Source organism: Mastomys coucha, unplaced genomic scaffold, assembly GCF_008632895.1.
Source record: "Mastomys coucha isolate ucsf_1 unplaced genomic scaffold, UCSF_Mcou_1 pScaffold3, whole genome shotgun sequence".
NCBI classification, from domain to species: domain Eukaryota; kingdom Metazoa; phylum Chordata; class Mammalia; order Rodentia; family Muridae; genus Mastomys; species Mastomys coucha.
The window spans coordinates 19,877,784-19,904,205 of NW_022196909.1; the positions used below are offsets into that span (position 1 = coordinate 19,877,784).

The 26,422-nt window shown below is 37.2% G+C and overlaps 1 protein-coding gene across 3 annotated transcripts in view; it reads right to left on the minus strand.

Moving 5' to 3' along the window:
* Positions 1 to 22,689, minus strand: part of Rfx6 (regulatory factor X6) — a 51,170-nt gene extending 28,481 nt beyond the window's left edge. The window contains exons 1-6 of one of the 3 annotated variants that reach the window (XM_031347180.1): positions 22,443 to 22,689; positions 22,032 to 22,188; positions 18,718 to 18,841; positions 17,033 to 17,094; positions 7,297 to 7,374; positions 6,022 to 6,049 (exon numbers count right to left, since the gene is read on the minus strand). In XM_031347180.1, the coding sequence (XP_031203040.1) occupies positions 6,022 to 6,049; positions 7,297 to 7,374; positions 17,033 to 17,094; positions 18,718 to 18,841; positions 22,032 to 22,188; positions 22,443 to 22,650 (657 nt within the window). In that variant the 5' untranslated portion in view covers positions 22,651 to 22,689. Of the gene's footprint in view, positions 1 to 6,021; positions 6,050 to 7,296; positions 7,375 to 14,556; positions 14,803 to 17,032; positions 17,095 to 18,717; positions 18,842 to 22,031; positions 22,189 to 22,442 lie in introns of those variants that run through there. The other 2 variants (XM_031347181.1, XM_031347182.1) reach the window with 2 other exon arrangements.
* Between the last annotated feature and the right edge of the window lie 3,733 nt (positions 22,690 to 26,422).

Below are 26,422 nucleotides of genomic sequence, written 5' to 3' on the forward strand. Positions count from 1 at the left end.
GCAGGAATACTGGGGGTAGAAAGATTTATGTGAGAAGAGAGAGGACAGAGGTGAGTTCAAGGATGGGGTGAGGAGAGGGTAGCTAAAACTAAGCATACATTTTAAAATTATAAGGAAACCTGCAACTTTATAAGTTAAACAAAAATAACATTTTAAAAAGAACGTCAACAGAGGTATTTTGCATGGGTAGGTATTCACAAAAACTATAATATCATTAAATTAACATCCAAGTGTCTGAAGTGGGCTACCTCTTTATAAGCTCTTCATAAGAGAGGGCCTTGATACCTGAAAGTAATAGAGTTTATCACTAATGCTGATTGGTAATTGATTGTTACATGGTAAGACCCCATTGCTAAAGGTACCACACACTTTACTTGCAGGAGGTAGAGAAATCAAACTGACACCAAACTGGAGGCTTCCTCCCTGCTGACTAGCTTTTGTGGTACCAGTGGGTACTGGGAAGGCTGCAAATTATCCTTAACAGTCTTACTCAGTTGTGAAGTACTACCTGATGGTCAGGAAAGATGTACGCACTGGTGCAATAGTGGCACATATGTTATAGAGATAACCAACCACCCCACAATTGAACTTGAGGTATGCTTCATGAGAGGGAGTTAACAACTTTTATTGTAAACCTGCTCAGAAGCTCATGGATGGAAAGGTCATAGGCAATGGGGTTGGGGCTACTGCTATTTTGCCAAGTGGACTTGAGGGGTCTGCCAATTGTCTTCTAAATAAGTATGTTTATGCTTATGCTCTTCTCTGCTCTGGTTAGAGAAGAGATTTTACAATGATCAAATCTTCAGAGACTCACAACTGCTCAACTTAACTGTCTTTTCAGTGCTTATCCTGCCCAAGGCTCTGAAAACATTATGGGAGATTCGGGAGAAAGATTATAAGAGATAGGGAAAAAAATCAAGTGTTGTGAAATGCTGTCATCCAGGCAGGACATGACCATGGCACTCTTAAACTCTCAGTGAATATGATTACTTATATAGATCCACACAAGACTCAGCCTTTCTATATTCTGTCATGATATTGAGAGGGGATCACAGGGCCCTGAGTTTACCTGAATATTTGTAGACAGTATATACTTGGTGTTATGTAGAGTTGGGATCACAAGTCTCTGACCTTTCCTACAGACATATCTATAGGTAATTAGTAGGTTTTAGGAATAAATGAAATATTTTCTTCAGTGGAAAGTTACAAATAAATTGCTCAGCACCGCATAGAAAACTCCTTATCTAAGATCCTTTAAACAACTCAAATTAAACACATTGGCTCACTGTTTCCAAAAGATAAACACAAAGACACAAAAAAGTAGAACAGCAACTAGATAAAAAGGTGAAGGGAATAATTTTTATGGTAGGAGACATGAGAGAATATTAAGGCAAAAATAATTTACTCACTTCCTTGAATAAGAATCCCTATTTATACAAAAGATAAATTTGAAATATCACAATAAAGGGTAACATACATTGTTAAAACCACTCAACTCCATATTGCTCCAAAACCAAAGTCAAACATTAATAAAATTGTTTTCTTATAGAAACTAACAAAACAGCAAAACTTTTGACCTATATTCATTTGATCTAGCATGAAAAACATGCTTGGGCAATGGGGACACAGAACTTGTGGAAGTACCTAACCAATGTCTGATTTGACTTAAGCCCACTCCATGAGAAGGAACCCATATCCAACACTGCTTGGGTACCCACAAACTAGAGACTAGATAACCCCAAAGACCTAGGATAAAACTAAACACTACTACTCTGAAAAAAAAAAAAGTATCAATAAAATGGCTCCTAATATTATTCTGCTACACTCATAGATGAGTGATGTATTCAGTCGTTATCAGAAAGGCTTCCTCAGGTAGCAGATGGTTTAAGAGTTGCAAAGACCCTCAGTCAGACATTATGAGGAAAGACAGAGACAGACAGACAGACAGACAGTGTGTGTGTCTCTAATGGGAGGTCTCCATCAATTCCCTCTCCTCAGAGTTTAAGGAATCTCATGAAAGGAAACGAGACGATTGTAAGGCCCAGAGTTGGTAGAGGATACCAGGTGAAAAAGATCCTCTGGATCTCAACTAAGCAAGGCACAAAAGGTCTCACAGAGAGTGAAAAGGCAAGCACAGGGCCCACACGGGTCAACTCCAGCATCTCTGCATATATTTTATTATAATAATTATTAGCTTAGTCTTTTATGAGACTCTTGGCTTTCAGAACAAGTGTGTCTCTGACTCTTGTGCCTGCCTTTGGGACTCTTCTTCCTGTTGGGTTGCAATGTCTAACTTCGGTAGGATAGTTTTTTTTGCTACATCTTATTCTATTTTATTTTGTCATGTTTGGTTGTTGTCTCTTGGAAACCTGTTCTTTTTTTTAATGAGAGACAGAAAGGGAGTGGTTCCAGAGGAAAAGGGAAATGGGAAGGGACTGAGACTAGTGGGGTAAGGGGAAACTATAATTACAATATATTGTGTGAGAAAATATTCTATTTTCAATAAAAGGAGATAAGAACCTAGTTTCTAATGAAAACAATAGAATATATTTCTTCTCCATGACAATATAATTAGGCTTTATTTTACTTGAAGAGGGAAAAGTGGGGCAGATTTTATCAAAACACCATCTATGCATGTGTGAGGTTCTCAAACAATAAAAGAAGAAAAAGCAAGGAAACAAGGGGAACTTAACAACACCAAAAACTGTAGGTTCGAAAGGAAGTAAACTACAAAACTACCATCATCATGCCTTTCTCTCAAGCACATACAGTGTGTAAGAGATCAATATGTTAAGATTATTATCGAACATATTAGTAGAAAAGCAAAACAAAAATAACTTTGTTTTCCTCTTGAGGCTTTGTGCAGACTTGCCTCCTGTTTCCTTTTGCTGTGATATCCAACTTCCTCTAGCAACGGCTTGAAGCAAGTCTCTGAAAAAGATCTTCATCCCTTTCTATGGTAGTCAACCCTAACCATACACTCAGTCTTTATTTATACTAGGGAACTTTCTCAGCTACTGAATCTCCAGTGCATTTTCTTTTTCTGTCTGCAGTTGAGTCTAAATTAGATACTCATAATATTTTGGCATCTTTAGATATGTCCTTTTATGGAGTCTTATGATTTATACTTCTATTAACTATTATTTTCTTCATATTCTATATAAAGTTTATAGCTATTTTGATTGTTTTCAAAATTAATTACCATAGAGGTGTCGATTAGAATGTAATACACACACACACACACACACACACACATATATATTAAATTAGAAAGAATTGGTATATTTATAATAGCTAGTGGGACTAACCAGTAGTATCTTATAATTTTAATTTTGACATATTGTGCTCTTTAAAAATTAAGACTGCTCTTCAGTATTTCTACAGACTCCTGCCAGGCAAATTCTATAATTTCCTACCATTCATGTTTTCTAAGACTGTTACCACATGTCTCAACAGAAGATCCATGAGAAATCAAGTATTACCAAAAATTATTTGAATTTTCCTATTTCTCCCAGAAAGATAAGTAATGAATATGTGTCTTTTAAAAGAGTTCTGCATGTGGTGGGGACATTTGGACTGCATTCCCAGCCCTGGGAATGCTACTTGAGAACAGTTGACTGTCCTAACGCTCCAACAACCCTTTTCTTCCCATGCTGCGTCACAGCTGGTGACCTGACAGTGAAACAGCACCTTCCAGAAGCTGCCTCAACTTGCTGTCATAGAGTCTGCAACACCCATCTGAACGTGCCTTTCCACTTTCCAGTTTGAAGGAAAGAGGTGCGCCTTCATTCTCATGTCACGTCGGGATGGTGAGTATATGGGATTTTATTATTTACTATACATGACGTTACAAATCTTCAAGCACTTCAGAATGTAAAAGCAAACAAAAGCTGGACACAACAGTAGCCAAAGAACAATTAAAATAACAAAAAGAAAGGATGAAGAAGCTAATAAGCACAGTGGTTTATAAATTTTGGTTGTCTTAAATTTTTAATTCATAAACACATGTTTTAAATTCCACACATATATCTCCATACTACCTTGTCCTCTAGAACCTGTAGTATTATAAATATGTATATTAGTTGCCTTGACTGTGTATTTAAAAAACAGAACGCCACTAGGTGTTTATGCCCATGCCTCTCTCAGCCTTGGTTGCATTGGCTATAAATCAACAGGATTGGCAGCTACTCAATCTATCTTAGAATTATTAATATTTAAATAACCTAAAGATTTGCAGTGATTATTTTTGTCTTTATCAGACAGGAATTGTTGATCACATTAAACACAAAAATAATTTTAATATTTTCAACTTTATTGTGCAAATATCATTTTAAAATCACTTTAGACAAATGGGGCTCAGTGGTAGATACTGCCTAATACATGCAAGGCCTCTAGTTCAGCCCTCTGCCTGCAACAGGTTACTTAGTTATGAGCTTTTGGAAAGCTCTTTCATGGTTAGTCATTATCACAAAAATGTATTACTCTTGTTGCAGGGGCTTACAGAAAATACATAGCCCATATCACATGCCTAGATGACTTTATTAAGTCGGGCAGTGGTGATGGACGCCTTCAATCCCAGCACTTGGGAGGCAGAGGCAGGCGGATTTCTGAGTTCAAGGCCAGCCTGGTCTATAGAGTGAGTTCCAGGACAGCCAGGGCTACTCAGAGAAACCCTGTCCCGAAAAAACAAAAAACAAAAAACAAAAACAAAAACAAAAGAGTTTATTAAAGATTTTATTAGCTCAACGTGAATTAGTAATATAGTCACCTAAGGAGGAACAAGTAGATCTCAGACATGTTTTCCTTTTACTCTGTGAGCTAAAATGTGCTGTATATAGGGCAGATCAGTGGATGCATCAAAGCTCAGTGGCCATCTCATTGGACTGGAAGAACACCTGAGTGAAATCACTGACAACTCCTATTGACCTAATCTTAAATGAACCAACGTGGATTTCTAAGTCAATATTTTTGCAGTTTCATGATTGTTTATTTAATAAAAGCTATTATTTCATTGATTTAAAAAAAAGCAATGTGGAGTTTATTGTGTAATTAACCATTAACTGTTTTAAACGTACTGGAAAGAAACTGGTCATTTCAGAGGGCTGGGGCCTTTTATTATTTCTTACGATAATATGCTTGCATTATTCCATCAAATCAATGGAGTTACACTTTACCTTGAGTTATGGTTTACCACACAACATATTGTCATGTGCCTTGAGTTCTATGGCACCTTGTTTTAATGATTAGTTAAGCTGAAGATAATGAAGGTCTTATCATGTGCCTAATTAGCCATGCAGTCCCTAATGGTAGTCTAACTCATTTAGATAAAAATCAGTTTGCTAATCTGTTCTTTAAGGAGAGGGTTGGGGAGGAATCCAAGGGGAAAAGATTTCATACAGTGTATGTTTAAGTTGTGTGCATGTCCAAGTGCATGTGTGTGGTTCCAGGCATGCCTGTGTGTGAGTGCCTGTATGCATGTGTGTACATGTGTGTGTATGTGTGTGCAAGCATGTATGTGTGCTTGTGCAAGTGTGTGTATGTGAGCATATGTGCCTGTGTGTGTATGTGTGTGTGTGTGTGTGTGTGTGTGTGTGTGTGTGTAGGTTGGTGGGTGTGTACAGAGTAACAGAACAAATAGCAGGGCAGTGCAGCATTGGGGTTTCCTGACAACTATGGAAGCTTTTTCCTGAATCAGTATAGTTCGATTAACAATTTGTTTCTGTATCCTCTACTTAAGCTTTTCTAGTCATTGAAGTAGAAATTTTTAGATCAGTAGTGGCCTACTTTGCAATTTCTAAGTATATGCTATTAAATCATTGAGAATCATCCCTCCCAAACAAACTGGAAGCTGTTGATCAGGCCCATGCCAGGAGTCTCACTCAAAGTCAGACTTAACTGCATTGGAGTTCTTGTTTTCAACTGGCTCCCAATAAAGAACATTTACTTTTATACTTCAGTAACAAAACTTTCTGACCTTCTAAGACACATAGCAGATGTGAAACAGATAAAAAGCATTCTTACCTCATTCTTCAGTTTGCTCCCTGAAAACCTTAAAAACCATAAACTTTCCATTAGTTTGAAAGGAATTATAATTACAGCAGGATAACACAGAGTACATTAAAAGTGGTCTGTTTTATAACATCATCACTGCTCAAATGTCTATAAAATGATTTGAGGGAAGAAATTAAAATAGAAGATATCTCAGGAAGTTGGGTAAAATTTGAGACAAGCAAAAACACACATTACTAAAGTTTTGTGTGTGTCTTAAGCATGTATTTACATTTTATTGTGGGTATTCACCACTAACCTACTATTGTAATACCCAAATTTATGTTAGCATAACTCAAGTGACTAATTTTTCCCCTAAGATATTTTACTGTTAAAGTTAGTACTTCTTTTAGAAGTCATAAGTAATTCTCCATAACCATGCCATGAGGAAATCTCAGGTGAAGTTTTAATTAGTCTGCTCTTACATTTTTCTAAAAGTTGTGTACCCAACTGGTCTTGTTGATTATAACCTAACATATTAATATCCTGCTCCTGATAGTTCATGGCAGCTTAAAACAATGTGCTCTTTATAATAACATGGATTTGTTTTGTCACAGAGACTCAAATGGACAATCATATCATACTGTCTTAATAAGTAATATAGTACTCAAAGATTATGTTTAGCAATTGTTATAATAACCTTTTTGTGTTGCTAAGGTATTATTCAAATATACAGATTTTTAAAACAACTCTTAAAAAATATCACATTTTAACTTTATTTTTATTGAATCCAGCCTGAAAATAGATGCAACCTTATGAGTAAATGAAAATATTTAAAATATTTGTTTATTTTTATCTTATGTGTATGGATGTTTATGGCTGCATGTATGTCTGTCTGTCATGGAGGCCAGAAGACAGCATTGGATTCTCTGGAACTGGAGTTTTAGATGGTTGTTAGTTAGAGAATATGAGTCCTTTGCAAAAACAAGTGCTTTTAACCCTGGAGCCATCTTCCCCAGCCCCTGAGTAGGTGTAAACTTAAAGACAATTTTCCTTCCTTGGATTTTCCTCCTCATCTCTTGGGGGACACTTGGCTAATCATTACTTTCTCATTAACCATTAAAATGATATAATTTACCAAGTAATCTTGACTATATCATGATAATGTTCACAGTATACTGACATCGTGTTTGACAATTAGAAGAAAACATTTTCATAGTAAGCAACATTACAAAGCGATTCATTGACTAGATATCAGATATGCCTAAAACTATGCAGGGATGTATGACAAAAGTGTAATTACTTTACCTTGTCAAGCCCTTCCCAGAATAAACGGAGTGGTAATAGGCACTGCTTTCTTTGATACCAATCCCGTAGTAATGATACCTACATTAAGATAAGAACCATTTCTGCATTAATAAAAGAGAAATGAATCTTAGGAAGAACTGCACTAACCCAGTAAGACCTGCCGTCCACATGAAACCATCCCTATGAAGTATCACTGCCCATCTTCCTGCCATGCTTTCCCATCCATGGGCATCTAAGGTCAGGAAGTAGATAAAATTAAAAGATGAGAACATTTTCGATGGACTCCAGATTAACTGTATTTTAAAATGTCACTTTTGGCATTACCATATAAGTTTAAAGTGGATAGAGCAATGGCAGATATACACTTCAAGCCATTCTTATGACATTAGCAATTTAAGAAAAACATGGGTCTAGTTGTTCTATAACTAAACATTTCCATGGCCTGGAAAAGATGGACTTATAGAAGCTTTAGGCAAGATGTCAAAATTCTTAAAAATATAAATCAAACAAATGAGCTGCTGCCTAGGCTACTCCTATGCTATTACATTTATAGTGCATACCCAAAATGACCTAGCAAACAGACTTTTGGATTCTTAGATTCATGGAAGTCCAGTGAAAGCATCGTAGTGGGGAAAAAAAACATTACATCACTCATCAATTTTTGCTCTGTTCACTCTGATGGATGGGTACTGCACATCCCAGATCTTTCCGCCACTCTCAAGTTTCCCATAGCCACTCTTCAGTTAAGGGTCACATGCGCAGGTAGGGTAAGCTGTGGATGATTGGGAGGGTAAAGTGGCCTCCTGTGGATGACTGGGAGCAGCTCCCCAGAGCTCAAGGGAAAAAGCCCCTCAGATGAGAAATGTCAGGTTCCAGGGCCCGAGGGGAAAGATGTAGTCTTTAGATCAAGGCATTCACTTGGGCCATGGATCGCCTGATGACAGAGGGATCAGAGCCTTCAAACCCAAGGACTGTGACAGCAAAGCTGTTTCTCTTGACTCAATGCCACTTGAGTTAGACAGTGTTTTTAAGACTAACACACACACACATACACATATGCTAAAATAATGTTATATTTTTAAAACAGGAAGAATGCTATTTTGTAGATCTAAAAAGACTGAGGAGATTTAAGCTATTGGTTTTGGTAGAAAGAAAACAGAAGCCTTCTGTTAATAACCTGAACAGAAGACTGTCATAACTTTTATGATAAAAGCCGTACTATATGATGAGGCAAGAGGATCTCTAAGGTGTATTGAAACAAGGATGGAGATGGAAAAGTAGGAAATGTATGAAAACTCAAAACTATTGAACTGACTTTACATGTGTAAAGCAAAAGAAAGAAGCTTAACTAGTAAAAACCTGATGAAGGAAATGCAGTAATAGAAATAATTAAATGGTGAATAATAAATAATAACAGTATCAGCAGTACTTAAACTATGGGTAAACTAGCAGACTTGTATGCATTTGGTCAGATACAGTAGTAGAATTCAGATTATGAACTTGGGAGTCTGAAATAAGTATTGATACTACATTTTAAAATTTTTAAAACTAAATTACCATTACAGTGTCGCTGCATTAGAAAAAATAAATTAGTGGTGTCCAAAGTTGAGATAATCTTTTTAAATGGAAAAATATTATAACTTCCTGTTCTTTTGCTCTTCAGACTCTGTAGTTTAAACAACTACACTTTAGGTACTTGCTAAAACAGCATATGCTAAGCATTGTTTCAAACATTGATAAACTTCTCCTATCTTTTTGTTTTTCATCTCTAACCCTTTTTCAACCTACAATAAAATAATTCTATCCCATGGTAAAGTGGTTTGCTGTACAATCTATAAACAACTACACTGCCTTCAAAGGTAACAGGCAGCCAGATAATTCCAAGATGTAACCATGAGTTAAAAAACTTCAAAGCATGTCTATTATGTCTGGCCATTGGGGCAATTGTCAGAATAATGATGAATGCAATAGATATGAAAAATAATACCAGCTGTTTATCCCAGTTCGTGGCCTCCTGAGCCAGATGCCTGCTGGTCCTGCTGTAGTACTCACACTGATCAGCACTGAGGAAAGTATATTTCCAGGTTTTAAAATTACTCGACAGTTGCATTAGTTATTTTAAATTGCAGCATCCTTCAAGACCTTGGTGAGTGTGGATTTGTAGTTTGTTTCCTATTTATGACACTAAGATTGTTTTAATATATACTTACTAGTAACTTATTTTTAGAAAATGATTTCATTATTATTGTTGTTTATCACCAGTGAAACAGAGTATGAAAGTTTACAAACTTGAATTCAAAGTCAAGGTCTTGTGCACTTCATTCATATGTCAATGTAACCGGTCAAATTGACTGACATATCAACCCAGACACCAGGATTCTGACCTGCTCAGTTGCCTTCACCTCCACAATGCAGTCTCATGAAAATGCCTGACAATAGGGAATCAGTGAAAGAGAGAGTCTTCTTCAAATGTTATCTCTGTGCTAGATTGGGAGGATTCAGAGCCAGATAGGAAAGGATCTCAGAGCTTGGGGAGTTCGCAGTCTTGGAGCAGAAAAGCATGGCAAGGAACTGCTTTGTCTGGCCTCAGTAGGAAAGGATGTGCCTGATCCTGTAGAGACTTGATGCCCCAGAGAAAGGGGATAGGATTGAGTTGGGAGTGGGTGGGTGAGGGGGTAAGGAGGTGAGCAAGGCGGGTGAAGAAGCAACCTAAGGGGAGGAGGGATGGGGTGAAAAACACTTGGAGGAGGGACCAGGAAGGGGACAGCATTTGGGATGTAAATAAATAAAACAATTTTAAAAAGAAAGAAAGGCAACTCTGAATTAACACATACTACACCAGTTGAAGACAATGATAACAAATGATAATAGTAATTGCCATTTATTGAGTTCCTACTATTATAAAAAGCTTTGTACATATATGATTCCAAATGCCCACAGTTTATAAGTAATATATTATCCAAACTTCATAAAAAAGCTTGATTTATGTTAATTTTTATTTATTTATTTATTTTTGTGTGTATGGGCACATGATATGTGTGCATGAGTGTGTGTGTGTTGGGATGTGACTGTGAGTGTCTTTGTGTGGAGACCAGAAGGAAAACTTTGAGGAGTCAGTTCTCTTCTTCCACCATGAGCTCTTGAGACCAAGCTCAAATAATCAGGCTTGGGTGGCAAGTGCTTTTACCCAATGTGCCACCTTACCAACCCCGTGATTCATTTAAAAGGCTATTATTTAGCAGCTGTATGGGTTTGAAGGCAGAATTCAAGGCCACAGTTTCACAGAACAACTCTATACTTCAACAGTGTATGTTGCCTTCATTCCTGAAATGCAGAAGGTATAACTAATTTTTTTTAAAATCTCAAGCTTACTCACAATTAGAAAATTTTAAGCCAAATATAGTTTGAATACACGTGCATTCATACACACACTCTCTAGGAGTCATCATGAGTTAGAATAGCACAGTCAGCCTGAATCCCTCAGACCTGCAGCAGGGATTGGGGTGTTTCATATTTGATCTTCCACGTGTAAATAAAGCCTTCTAGATTGCAAGTTTCCTGTAACAGGGAGTCAATAAACTTGTTGAATAATTGAATATATGGAAAAAGTTTTAAAACTAACAATGTGTCATAAAAGAGACTATAAATAACTTGCCAATTAAGGTCAAGCAGATATAACGATGTATGTAAGTATGACTGGCACAATCTAAAATTTGGTGAAGATCAAAATATTTTATCACATGTGATATATGGCAAAATACTCACTCCTTTCACCCTGTCACAAGCACTTTGTAATCTTAGTTGTTTCTGCCTGGATTACTGGCTCTCCATAAAGAGCTTGTGCTGGCTCCAACCATTGTTTTGTTGAATGTCTTTCTTCCTTCCTGGGATAGGATTGTTTCTGAGTCAACCCTGAGGTATATTGTTAGTGAGTGAGATTTCCTACTTTACAAGGCAAAACTAATCTCTCTGTCCACTGAATTCCATTCTTGGCCATCCATCCCATTGTAACCTTATCCCTGCAATCATTAGTATATCTGTCAATGACTTAAGCACTAGGATTTGAAGATATCCTCTGGCATTTATCAATGTTTGTGTCCTATGGATTTGAAAACCAATGATACATAAGCGTGAATCCAGTAGGTTTTTTTCTTCTTTTTTAGTAAACACACGGCGTTGTGAATTTCCATGATACCAATAACACCCTTGAGTAAAACCAAAGCTGAATGTTTAAATGTTTTATAGGACCGACATGAGGTCAGCAAATTTAGAAAGGAAGCTACTAATGACCCAGCTCTCCGGATTTTACTCTGTCTACCGCTGTGCTCCAGGGTCTCATACCTAGGTTCTTTGGGAGCAAATAAAACAATCTTTCCCCACTTAAGCTTTCTTTTGTTCTAACAAAGCACCTGTTATCATCTTCGTGATGATTTAGTGTCTTTCAGAGACAAGGAGAGATAGTGCACGAGCACCCCGTCTCCCTAGAGTTAAACATAAACCCCGTAAAACTGGGAGGAGTGAGTTCACGCAGGGTATGCACAGACTCCATCTCCGCAGCAGCACTTTCAAACATCGTTTGTCATTAGTAGATTGGGCTAGAACAAACCTCACTAAGGAACGCTTCCAGGAAGATTACAGCCAAGTAACACATACTAATACATGGTAAATAAGCATGAAATTTGCTTCTCCATTTTGACTTATGCATTTCTGTCTGCTTCCTGTTTTGTGGGCCATTCTAACAGATCACGATTCTTTAATACTATATGATTACACCCACTTTACTAAGGGAAACATCTTATAAATACCATTACAATTTCTAAGTATGATTAGTTATGCTGTCTAGGAAAAAACGTTTGTCACAAAATTAGTCTTTCTGATTTTCTAGCGATATTTTGTCTAGTCATTAACACCAATGTCCTCTCCCTTTTGCTTTATGTCAAGTGACTGATCTCATTGATAAGTTATGAACACAAAGGAACGATTAATTGATTCAGAGGCTCAAAATATAACTCTAACAGATTCTTAGTAGACCAAGTGAAACGATCCCATTTCTCCTTCATGGACAGCACGCTGACATTCTGTCCAGCACTTTTCTTCATCAACTGATGAGGATACACTCATGCTAAACTTCTTTTCCTCATCGCTTCTCATACAGAATTCCTGAAACATATGTTCCCACTGAGCTAGTGACCCTGATGTTAGTTATTTACACTACACAAATGATAACCGATAAGGAAATGAGGGGGTTAAGCTGCCCAGGGACTTGCAATAACTTGCTGTGATAAGAGCAGCTGTCATATCAGTTTTTATTAACCCACTAAATCGCCACTAATAAATAAGATAATAGCTTTTGCCCATCATGTCTGAAAACCAAGATTTGGTGGATCAAAGTCTACCAGAAATTAAAATGTAACTTTGATTCACTCTTGTACATGATATCTACTAAAGAACTGACTTACAACTTCCCTAACGTTATTCATCTTTTTTGAGCAAAGACACACACAGGGTTTTTTTTTGTTGTTTGTTTCATTTATATTCCAGAAAGCTAGCCACTATTGAGACTGTTAATATAATGCTTATTAATATTAATAGTGAAAATACTTTGATAGCAGATAACCTATCTTATCACTCTTTATACCTCCAAAACTCTTTAGAACCATGCTTTGTACCACAAATCCAACTGAATGTATCAATTATTTTTGAAATACTCATAATCATAAAATATGAATGATTTATTCTGTGGGGTCTATAGAATTTCACTTTTTGAAAACTTAAATTTAAAACTGTAAAAGAAACTACAGCTCTATTTATTCTTTTGGCATGAAAGAAAGGAGAAGAAACGCGAAGATAAAGTCGTTTTCTGACTCGGTGTCATATACAGAATATATTATTGAAGCTGGAAAAATAAGGCTTAAGAAACAGAAATGGAGTTCGCTTGACTTGTAGAGTTTGCTATCACTTTGCTATACCTTGCCACATAGATCATAGCGTTCCAACCTGTAGAGTCCTCATATTGCTATGACATGGAAAGAGGCTTTATTCCATGAATCCAAGTACATCTGAGGCCAGTTTCAGAAACTATGACACCCACTCCCTGTCCAGAACACAGAAGAGCTGTTTAGATCCATCATCGCCTAGCAGCAGTTCCACCTGACATCCCAAATGAAATACTTAAAAATTGATTATTCTATGAAAATATGGCAAAATTCAAAACATATTCAACACCACAATAAGATGAGTAAAATTCTGGAAGGAAGCATGATTTCCTGGTTTTTCTAGATAAGATTACTTCTTTTGTATTTATGTCTTAGTTGTCCATATTTGCAATAGTCATAAAATATTTTTTATAAAATCTAAACCTATGAAATGCTAAATACCTAGCTAAAATAATAGTTGGAAGATAATGCATTTGCTTCAAGGATGCTTAGGGTTAAAATTAGGAGGCTAAGAGTTCATTGGTTGTGCAAATTTGCTTTCATACAAAACATCACTAAAATTAGTGACTAAAGATTAATAAAATATTGCTGTCTTTAAGGAAGAATGGAATAGTATTCTTAAGAACTGCTTGAGCAGCACAAAATTAATAAAAATCTCAATTAAAAAGATAAAAATAAAAAAGTTTAATAAATTAATTGTTTTGGTAATATGATTGATATTAGAAACAAGTGTTTTTCTTACTTTTCCTACTTGATAAACATACATTAGAGTCAGTTGAACCTTGGTATAAATGCCAAGTGGATTGTATCCTTGTGGACTTAAGCAAGTCAATAACCTTCTAACTACAGTTTCCTTATTTATAAAACAAGAGATTCCTATCTTGTATCATTGTTGAAAGGATTAGACCTAAAGAATATATGTGTGTGTGTGTGTGTGTGTGTGTGTGTGTGTGTGTGTGTGTGTGTGTGTATACAATTCAATAGAAAATAACTTCGTTGCATTGCTGATTTTCGATGCTTTCAGTCACAATTTTCTCTTATAAAACAGTATCATCATAAAGTTGAAAGTATACTTGATCTTCCATTAATATTATTTAAATGTTATTTAATTTTCAAAACAATGATATAAGGTATTACAACCCACTTTACTGATAAAGGCTGAGTGATCTGTCCAGTCTCACACAGTTACATATGAAAGCATAGAATTCAGCCTGATTTGTTCAACTTTAACTCATGTTCCAACCATTAGGTAAGATGTCTTAGATGTACTGTCTTCCAAATAAAATTTGAAGATGTCTTTTAGAAGCAAAACCAGAAATGTCACCTGGATAAGAATAATCATATCAGAACATTACCACTTCTAAGATGATCCTTGATATATCTTTTGACATACTTTGTTTACATGGTGGACATTATTTATACTTATAATATAAAAATGCCCAAAAGGCTGAAAACCATGTCATAAAAAGCAAATGGTATATCAATAAAGCAGAAAAATTCAAATTGTTAGACCTTGATCATATCAATGTCACTTAATTTTCAAATAAGTTGCCAGAAGTCACCAAATGTTGCTATATCAACATAAGAACTGGAGTGTGGTTGTGTCACAATGGGCACAGTTAATGATTCATCACTAATCCTAAAGGCTCCTTCTGGGATTAATTGACTTTCTCTGCAGCCTGCCCACCCACTCTCTTCTAGATCCTGTCAAGAGGACTGCTTGTGTTGCTTTGCCTCTTTGCTTTCTATCTTTCTACTTCAAACACTGTCTGATCTCACCTCTACTTACCCAATATAGTACTTTAGAAATCATCAAACCAGATTGAGCCAAGCTTCACACAAAGCTGACTTGGTTAGAAGGAAAAGGCTTTTCCCCCAGAGTGGAATTTTTCTCTTTTTTCCACAGGCTATAGTAATTTTTAAAGTACTTAAAATCAGCAAAGTAAGTACTGATTGACAATAAATTATGTGTTAGACAACAGAAAGGACTAAAAATGAATGAGACAAAGTATCTATCCTCAAAATAGTATCTGCTTAGGAAGAAGCTAAATAAATATTATATTTACATGGATACTAACAAGCGGCTATAAAAGTGCAAAGAACCTACCCAAATTAACAGAATAAGAGAACATTCAAAAGAGGAGCTTCATAATGCATACCTTTAAGTGGCTAAGGTTTCAAAATACATACAAGAGCAAGAGTGTCCTCAGCAAGGGAAGCTAGCATGGAAGACAGACATTTCAAAAGGTACTGGGGTGATAATTTAGGGGCAAGCATAGCAATATACTGATAACTGAGAAGTAAATAAAAGGGAGGAAAACAGATTGAAACAAAGTCACACTACACTTTGCATATCAAGGTAACCAGCTATCTTCAAGAGTAGAAAACATGAAGTAGTGAAAAGATGCATATGGTGAAAGTGCTTGCTTCCAAGGCAGATAGAGTTTATTTCCCAGAACTCACATGACCTCCCATGTGTACCATGCATGGTACACATATAAGCACACACACACACAGAGAGAGAGAGAGAGAGAGAGAGAGAGAAAGAGAGAGAGAGAAAGAGAGAGAGGAAATAAATACATAGATACATTTTAAAGAGTTTAAAGAGTTTCATTGTGAGCCTGCCTAAGTCTCTGAGCATGGGAGAGACAGGATAAAGTCAAAACTTCAGAAAGTCAGTGTGGAAAAACTGTACTGGATGACTAGAGAGTCAAGGTAACACTGTAAAGCTGAGAATGAAGAAAGACAACTTCAGGAGAATTAAAAAATTAGGATTTAATTTTTTGCAAGTGACCAGAGCTGGCCAGTGTAAGACAGCTCCTGGTATAAGTAGGAAACACTTGAACTGTGGCTAGTTTTGAACAGAAATGTGCAAAATATATATGGGATTTTAAAAACTCAGTATGAACACAACAGAATATGTTCTCAAAAATTTATATGGATTACATACTTAAATATTTTTGTAGACTGGGTTAAATAAAACTATTGAAATTAATTTCACTTGCTGCTTTTTACTCTTTTGCTATGGTTAGTAGAAAATTTTAGACTAATTGGAGGCTGCATTATGGGTCAGCACTGCACTGCAATTCAGGGGACTGCCTGCAAGCTAGAAGGATGGGAAGAAGCTGTGAAGTGACTCAGAATTCATAGGTCCAGGTTCTGGACTGAAGAGGGAGATTGACAGAAAGAGCAAGTGCTAGGCAGTAGGCTAAAAAACAAGTAATTGTAGAAGCAGGCTATTTGAGTTTTACCCAGAAACAGAAGTGTTCTGGTAGGGTAATGTGCCCAACACTGGGGACAGTGACTGGTAACTAGTCTTTTGAGGAACAGCAAAGAGAAGATCAACAAAAAGTGGTGGAGGGTATGACAGGTGGGATTGGATGTGTTTTTTCAATATGAAAGATTTGATCCTGTTCAACAATGAAAATGTGGACAGAGGGACCACTGGTGAGCATAGGTTAATGGAGATCTACAGAGAGTTATGAAAGAATATCCAAGAATGTCAAGGGGCAGGATGCATACAGCTCATGTATGTTTATATTTAGAGAGATGATCAAGCAGGTTTTTGTACATGCCATTTGGCTTGATGGGAGAAGATGGGATAGTATGTGACTGAAATGACTATATGTATGCATATGTGTGTGTGTGTGTGTGTGTGTGTGTGTGTGTGTGTGTACTAGTTCTTATAGTTGGTCAGCATCTACCTCATTAAGAAGAAAATATGTGGTTCCATTCACTGATAAGACAATGTTACCTTATGCCTAAAAATATAGAGGAGAAACCCATTATTATGTTCTTACTTTGAATGTCCTCTCGTTCCAAGTCTTCGTGTTGTTAGGAGGGGAAATTTTTGGCGAATTGTCTAAAAAGAAAGATAACATTTAGAATATGTATAGTTCTATGCAAAGCACTCACATCCTAATTCAAGAAAGTAAATGGTAAACTGAAAGGAGCACTTAAAGAAGTATGCATGTATTGATAAGAAATACATCAGTTGTCATGGTTACTTTATTTATGCCAACTCCATGGAAAATTTGATGGGTTAATTACTTCAAGTTTAATTGGATGTTCAAGGTGCTCTATGATTCCCACTCAGGCATTCTCACCATAGGGTAGGCTCAGAAAAATGACACTGCTATTTTGGGCATCAAAAGTTGTTTCATCCAGCTTTGGAGGGTATAGTAAGCCTTGAGGAGATTGTTTATCAGCAAGTATCACAATAAGCTAATCACAGACATGGCTAGATCCTAGGCCTCTCGTGAAGCATGCTCTTCATCACACTGTCACTGTGAGAGCACATGTTTTCAAAAATAATTAACTACTTTTTTTAGTATTATTTTATTTTATGTGTATAGGTGTTTTTCCAGCATATATGTCTGTGTAGTACATGCATGCAGGGCCCATGGAGGCCAGAAGAGGCATGAGATGCCCTGGAACTAGAATTACAGAGGTTTATTTGGAAAAGCAGTTCCTTTAACCACAGAAGGATCTCTCCTGCCCACAAAATAAATTGATTCTTTAAGGTATGGCATTGGTCTACTTTTAAAGTGATGAGCTGGGCATAATGACACATGTCTATAAACCCAGCACTCAACAGGGTGAGCAGGGGGATCCCAAGTTTGAGGCCAACCTGGGCCACATAATGAGTTTAAGGTCAACCTGGGGTATGTAAAGAAGTAATGCTATAAACCTATGTATAAATCACCTGCCTCCATCTCCTGGAAAACCTGAGGAGATGGACCAAAACACTCATTGATTTCTGAAAAAATGAATCTTCTCTAGGTTAGAATTTGGACTTTGGAAGTATAATACTTGAGACCCACACTCCCTACAGTTCTACTAAGATATCCTAGATTCCCAGACAATGGATGACAGGAAGAGGTTTCAAAGATGAAAGTTTTACCAAGCAATTGATATTGTTCTCTAGTTCTCAAAATGATATCAACATATATAAGCCATCCAATGTCAGCTTCATAGATTCCCATCCTAATGATAGAAATGTTAAATGACAGAAAATGTAACCAATCCCGTTATAAAGTATATTAATTCTGTGGCATAAACATAATCAAACTAAGACAAAGATTAAGGACAACTACTTAAGTAATAGAATAAAGTCTGTCAAAACCTCAAATATTTGGACTATATAAATAATAAGAAAAGCCTGCATTTATGGGTTCATCTTCATTTGCTTTTACTTTCCATTATAGTTTCTACCAATCTCTTGAATTCATACTCTTTGAAGAAACACACTACTTTTGTATGGAGCTTGCCTTGAGCTCACATTAGATCTGATAGCCAGTAGTCTGTGACTCAAAAAGAAAAATCAAGATGCACACATAGAGCAGTTCCAGACATAAATTTCATTTATGCCTGTAAAGCAAATGCCTTAACATTGTCTAAGAGAACTCATTTAGGTAAATTTAGTTACACATTGTCTACCCAATGTGTTAGTTACAAGGTAGTATAGCCAATATGTGTCATATACCTTTCCAAAGGTGGCTGCACAAGCTGGCTCCAGTTTCTCTTTCCTGCAGAAATCTAAGTAGTGAGCATAAAGAATGCACCGAGGGAGACAAACTCCTTCACACACTATGTAATTGTCTTCAAGCCTGAAAGAAAAGACCAACAATTAAGTCAAACATTTTCACTTTTACCTCCCCATCCCCTCAATGACAATGCTAGTTTCGAAAGCAGACTATGTAAAAGTGAGTTAATGAGTAGATATATGTGGACTTTCTTTGTTCTGGTTGCTATTTAAAATAATACCAGGATGAAGTAAGCAAGAAGTTATGTGCTATACATCTCAAAATTGCTAGAAGAGGAATTTGCATGTGATTTCTGTTAAAAACATCATGAACTGTTGTTTGTTAAGGAGTATATATACTCCTTACACAGCTGTCACTATCCAATGTTTACATAATCAAAACATACCAGAGGACTTTAAAATGTGTACAAAGATTGTGATAAGTGTTCATTAATTTCTCTTGGTAAGGAAATTCTCTTGATGATGTCATTTCACTTAGCAAGTCCTAGGAACAATGTTTTAGAGTCAGAAGCAGAAGGATGATCTGAAGCAGGAGCTGACACCCTCCACAGATCTGGAGAAGCAAGTGACAATTCCTTGAAGAGGGCCATCTCGAAGAGAATGGTAGGTAATCCATAAGCACTAAGGGCCTCAGTTCTATAGTTCAGGGAACAAATTCTGTCAACAACCAATTAGATTAGAGAAGCAAGAGTAAGAAGGTCTAGTGCGAACCCTCAGCATCTACTAGCTTCTTCATTCCTATCGGATATGACCATGAACTCAGTGTGAAGGTGACCTGTCTAGACTCCTGACCCACAGAAACTCGGAGACAATGTGTTTGTGTTGCAAGCAAGTACATACATGCAACCACATGAACACAAACCACAAGAATTAATTTTAGAAGAGTAGAATCCACAGCAAACACCTGTTACTACAATTACAATGTGATGTTAAAGTAGATGTAATGTAGACGATGGTCCTTCCAGGCTATCATCTCAAACACCAGGTCTTACTTCTGTATAAATCTTCACTGTTCAGTAGTTTACTCTTTGATCTAGGACTATGAATGGAGGAAATTAAAGATGCCGTGTTTTTAGAAGAACATCTTCAATTTGAAAGGACCGCCAGGCTTCACCCTGTCAAAGCTTACATGCCCTTTACTGAAAAACAAAAGGAACTGTATTTGTTTGGAAAAGATACCAGGGTAAACTCATTTCACTGAAACTGAAATGACAACGGTCTATTTCTACTCTTACACCTTTTTACTGTGATTATACCTATATTCATCTAAATTATCAGATACAACTGAAACAATATCTATAAAAGCTTTCAAATGCAACATATAATCCCAACTCTGTTGTATAGATATAACTATATAAGCTTTGAAAATCTGGGTAGATTTCCACTTAATTTCAACTACATGTACTGTAATAAATAATCTGTGTTGCAATCATCTGAATGACAATCTAGAAACCAAAGCTTCTGGATTCTATTCCCTTTTTAAAAAAACTTCAGTAAATTATTTTCACTAAAATGCACTTAAATAAATTTCATGTTAAATAAAACATAATCATTTGCAACACAAGAGCAATGTAATATGCAGTATTATTTAGAATAAAAGTGGGGAAAATCCTTTAAGTCATTGGATACATATTCTCAATGCATACAAAATAAAAGTTAGGGGACCTGTTTCATGAGGTTCAGACACTAAATTATTTATTTTTTAATTAAAAAGGTCCAGACCAACTAGGATATAGTATTTTAAAACAAATAAATTTACCCACCTAAAATTGAATAGCTAACTGACAAAAGCTGGGGTTAATAAATCACATTTTTTAGTTTGATTTTCAGTTCTAATTTTAAACACTCCAACCAGAATTTTACAGCCTCATATATTTCTAAAAATTCAAGGAACTTGTTTTTTTAAAAAATATATATCATTCATTTGCTTCAGAAGATTGGCAAAATGTGCTCTTATAGTCTTAAAAAATGACCAGTCTTATGAGAAAGAAACAGCTATTTAAAATTTCAGATTAAAGGTAGAAATATAATACCCACAGTCCATTTATTTGGGTAGTTGTTTTTATATTTATTATTTTCTCTTGAAAACACTAAGTTAAGCTAGACATATGTATAGTATGAATTTTGACAAACTCAAGATTGTTTCCAATTACTCAATTTGAACTGAAAACCTGAGAGTAATCCTTCAAAATCTTTTAAAATAAATTCAAAATTAAACATTTTTTCAACTATCCTGATGACACTAGTTGGTTCCTAAATATTCCAGATAATTTCTTAATTATTTACAGTTTGGGGGTATTTTCAACTAGTAATCCCGACACCAAAGTTTACCTATTAAAATATAACTTTACAGGCATATTTATTTTCTATTTCAGACATGGAAAGGGTTCAAGTGTATACTTTCAGAACTTCAGGCTATAAAAATTAGAACTTAATGTTTAAACAAAAATAAAGTTTATAAGCATTTGTAGATTCTATTTTTCTAATCCTTAGATGATAATATATGATAGATAGGTAGATAGATAGACAGACAGACAGATGGAAAAACTAATCAGTATATAAGTAGTCGCTATTTCTTGGCATTTGGGGAAAAATTTGTCCCCCTAATGCTTCACATTATGCAAGGGTTCTTAATGTCATGTTCTTATTTAGATAGCTCTTCCTTTTGTAGCAAGTATTATAAAATACTTCATATGTAGAAGACCTACTGATAATTTCTCAATTTTAAAAGATCTGGGGCAGAAAGTTAAGTTGTGATGTTTTACTATAGTAAATCATGTATGTAAAATCATGCTGTAAAAACTGAAAAGTATTTAATCATGACTGCTTGAGTGATTTTTTTTTTTTTTTCCGTTTTGAACTTCTAACTCAATCCGTTTTCTTACTAACACAGTACCTGCCCTCCTACGGATTAAAACAGAGTTAAGAATCTTCCATTTTTTGTTGTTCTAAAGGATCATATGTCAAAAACATAAAAATATAGAAGAAATATATTTTATGCTAAGCAATCACAAAAAAATTCATCACAGCTTACGTGTGCAGAACCTGTGGTTTTAGTCAAGAATGTATCCCGCTTTTCATGAGGGTCGGAATAGCTCTATGTGCGCATAAGCAGTGCAAGAAAATAGATGCATTTGACAGTGGGTCTTTTAAACTTGTGGAAGTTTTAAGGAGAAGCGAGCTGGGGAAAAGCCAGGGTCCTAGAGACACGGGATGGTGGCCGTCAGCCTGTGCGGGTGACTGGGCCAGCTTACCACTGCAAGGTGAGCTGAGTCTGTTTCTTCTTGTCCTTCATGATCTGTGTGATGCTCTTCTTCTGAGAGAGCTGGGGGTCGGATGCTCTGGTCTTGCTCTCCTGAGTGTCCGCATCCTCTTCTTCCGAGGAAAAGTTGCCATTGTTTAAATGCATTTCTGAGGGCGAGTTTAAGGAGTGACAAAGAACAAGGGAACACGCGATCAGACCTCCACACCTCCCTTGCTTGGCACCCAAGGAGGAGCAAGGCAGGAGTTGAGCCAAGCCCTCAGAGTTAAAACAGTGTTCCCGATGAAATAAAATGGTTCCGACAGAGCACCCTACTTTATGTGTATTCAGAGTGTTTCTTTTTTATTGTCGGACACCCTTGGGACTCAGCACCGCAGCGCAGCCGGGCGAGTGGAGCACTCACCTGATTTAACTCCCACCTGCAGCCCGGGGTCTCTGCCTTTCTCCTCGCCGCTCGGAGCGCCAGCCACCAGGTAAGCGCTGTCCTCCGGGTAGACCAGCAAGCCCTTGCCAAGCAGCTGCGCGCAGCACTCCTCTGCGATCTCGGAGGGAAGTTGGGGCGAAGGCTGCTCCTGCACGAAGGCTTCCTCCAGTTCCCGGACCTTAGCCATCCTTCCCACCGCCCGGACCTCGGCACGCCGGGCTTGACGGAGCTCCGGGTAAAGCCCAGAGCCCCGGGGCGGGGCGGGGCGGGGCTGGGGAACTTGTGGCCGCTGGGCAGGCTCCAGAGCCCCGGATGGCGGTGAGGGGACAGGGTGAACGGGTAAGGCACAGATGGTGGGGTGGAGGAGGGCGGAGGCGATGCTGCCTTTTTCCCCAAGTGTCTCGGTCCGGGCAGAAGCTTGGTCCCAGTTCCCTTCCAGTCACACGGAGCACCTTCCCCTTGGTTTGTTCTCTCTTGCCTTGTTCTAGACCCAGGACCACTTCTCTACTGAAAACTTCCTGAAGGATCCTATAAAGCTTAGCTCTTCTCTCTAGTGGGACAAGCAACTTCAACTTTCCCCATCGACTCTCAGGAGACTTAATCGAGGCACCTGCCAGGTCAGCCTTGACTTGAGTGTAGGATGGAAGAGAACAAAACCCAGAGTACCCTTCAACAGTCTTTGCATCAGATGTATTCCCAGAATAAGGCAAGGATTGAGGAGCACCCGTTTCAGTGTCTGGAAGACAGAGACTGCTCTGTATTTTGGGTACTTGGGCCTCACACCCCTCTATTGGAAGAAAAGATGCATGTGTATCCCTTACAATTCCTCATTTCATGTCCAGCAGTGGAGCAGGAATATTTGCTGAAATTTGATATCTCACTCCCAAATGACAGAACATGTATTTGTTTCAAAGATAGGCTTTCTATAAACAAGAGTGTTGGGTGGAGATTTGCGATCCTACTGCCTGGCTGGCTCGCTGTTTTTCTTACTCTTTTCTCTGTTCTTTGGACAAACAGGCCCTCCAGGAAAAGAAGGGATCCTGCCTTGGTTTTCATTGCTTCATCGCGGCCAATCCTGTATCTTCTTTGGGGGGAGGGGGGGATTAGAAAGGGATATCACCTTAGAGTTTAGCATGAAGTAACATTAAACTGAAATCACACAGACAAAGCAAAATGAGACCCAGAGAGGCAGATGACTAAAGGGACAATTACAGGAGCAATCCAACCGAGACAGCAGCCTTTCCTGGGGCAGCTCAAACTGTGCTTGTGTGGCTGCTTCCATTTTCAGCAGCATTGGCTGGAAAAGGCATTATTACTTCTCTCGAAGTTAATCTCACCTGTTTCCTCTGGTTGCTGGACATTGGCTGTAGCTACACACTTACCCACATACTCAATGGTCCCTACCTAGGATAATTAGTCTTTTCTACCTAGTCCTCTGAAAGCTTCCCAGCCTGCTTCGTGTGTAGGGCTTTTCACTTTAGTGCTCAAGTGTACATACAATATGCTACTTTTACAAAGACATACTCAGGAGTATTGTGTAATGGAAGTCCTCTTTGTGTTTACAGCAGGGCTCTGTCCACTCATGTCACATAACAATGAGAAAAAAAATGTTCAGAAAATGACTAAAAATTTTTTCTTTAATTTTAAAATACAGCTTACTTGATATCCAGGAGCTGTGTTTGTGTATGTGTGTCGTATAGACACTAAGTGAATATTTGGCAAATTTCCAACTGAGCGGATCAATGAAAACGGAAACTAATATCTTGTAAGGCCCTAAACAAATTTTTGGCTGTATTTTTAAAATAAATTGTCTCTCTTATAAAACACCATTGAGGTTCTTTGTGCTTCTCTTCAGAATTAGGCACCATAAATAAGCATGTGAAAGTAAAGGTATTAAATCAATAGTCCTCGCACTCGCACATTAAAAATCCCAAGACAAGGTTGGCTTCAATAGTAAATTGCATCCAAAGTTTGAAGAATTGATGCCAACCTACTCTACAGGGGCAAGTCTGCCATCAGTCTGGTTGAGCATGTGTGTGATTTCAATAGCTTTCATTTCCATGGGGATGTGTTATAAGATGCCCATTGTTACTTGAAACTATAGGTGGTATCAATCATGGAACCAGAGCCAATCCGTCCTCCTTTATTTTACGTACTGGTATATCCTCTGTCTTTCATTTGGGGGTCAAGAGAAAGTAAAACAGCAGTTAAAGGAGCCTAAGTCCAAGCTACACAATACCCCAACATTCCATCTCATAAGCAGAAAATAGGTTACATACACGGTGCTCCTCATCATACAGGTCAGCACAGACTCACTCATTCTTTATCCCTTACATTTCTTGCAGGGACTCTTGTCCATAGGGTCCATCATTTTGTCAGTCTCTGAACATAAACTTGCACCATGCGTCTCTAGCAGAATTCCAGGTCTGCGGCTTCAGACTGCCACTACACTTTTGGCTTCTTTTCTTTGTTCAGAGGCTTCCAGCTTCTTGAACTAAACTGATACTTGTTTCCCTAGTTCGTAGCCTGCAGTTGGCCATTGTGGATCTATTTCTGCATATGTGCTAATCCAATGAACCTTCTAATAACTGTGTAAGCTATTGGTTCTGTTCCTCTGGAAAACAGACTTTATTTGTTTATTTATTTATTTATTTATTTATTTATTTTGGACAAGGGCAGAAACATTATCCAATGAGAAAAGAAAACCTGGCCAGGTAGTGGTGGTGCACGCCTTTAATCTTAGCACTTGAGAGACAGAGGCAGGCAGATTTCTGAGTTCGAGGTCAGCCTGGTCTACAGAGTGAGTTCAAGGACAGCCAGGGCTACACAGAGAAACCCTGTCTCGAAAAACAAAAAGAAAACCTTTTCAATTAATATTGCTGAAACATTATTGAAACATGAATGTAGACATCCTACTTCATGTAATACACAAAAATCAAGTTAGACTAAAAATCTAAGAATAAGATTGGCAACTGTACAGCTCTTAGAGACTTTAGCATGCATCGCCCTGGCTTTGGATTTGGTCCAAACTTCTTAAATACAATGAGATAGAAACAGCTAAAACAAACAATCAAATAAATAAATAAATAAATAAATAAATACAAGGAGACCAATCAAATTCCTTCATAATATGTACACCTGAAGACTACCAGAAAGGTAGAAAAATCAGTGTACACAATGAGGAAATATTTAAAAATCATCCAATAAAGTTCTTATATCTATAATACATAAAAACCCTTTATAGCTCCACAATCAAAATAGCCTTATTTTTACAATGCATAAAAGAAGAGAGGGAAAGTTGGGTGAGAAGGAGAAGAAAATATGAGAGAGAGTTAAAATGATCAAAATACACTATATAAAATTTTCAGAGAACCAAGAACAACTGTTCAAAACTGTTCTACAAATGGGTGAAATGTTTAAGCAGATATTTGTTTAGTATACAATGTTGTAAAGAAATGCTGAACGCTATTCAAATTAGAAGAATGAAAATCAAACCCAACCCACAGTAAGGAATCACTTTAAACTACGAGGGCTGCTACAATCATAAATATAAAACATAGAAAATAATTCTTGGTGAGTTTGTGAAATAATTGGAATTGTCTTCCACTGCTGGTAGAAATATAAAACAGATGAAAAAAAGAAGTTGAATATATGGTTCAGTAATTTCATTCCTAGATTCTCATTCTGCTCAAGCAAATGAAAACTCAAGCAAAAATGTTCCATATGGCAATATAGATCACTCCAAAAGGTGATGAAATACAAACGCCTTATCAGTTGTTAGATAACAGGGACTAAATCACCAACCAAAGAGTACACATGGAGGGATACACGGCTGCATATGTAGCAAAGCATGGCCTTATTTGGCATCAGTGGGAGGGGGGCCATTAGTCCTGTGGAGACTCAATGCCCCAGTGGAGCGGAATGCTAGGGAGGTTAAGCAAGAGTCAGTGGGTGGATGG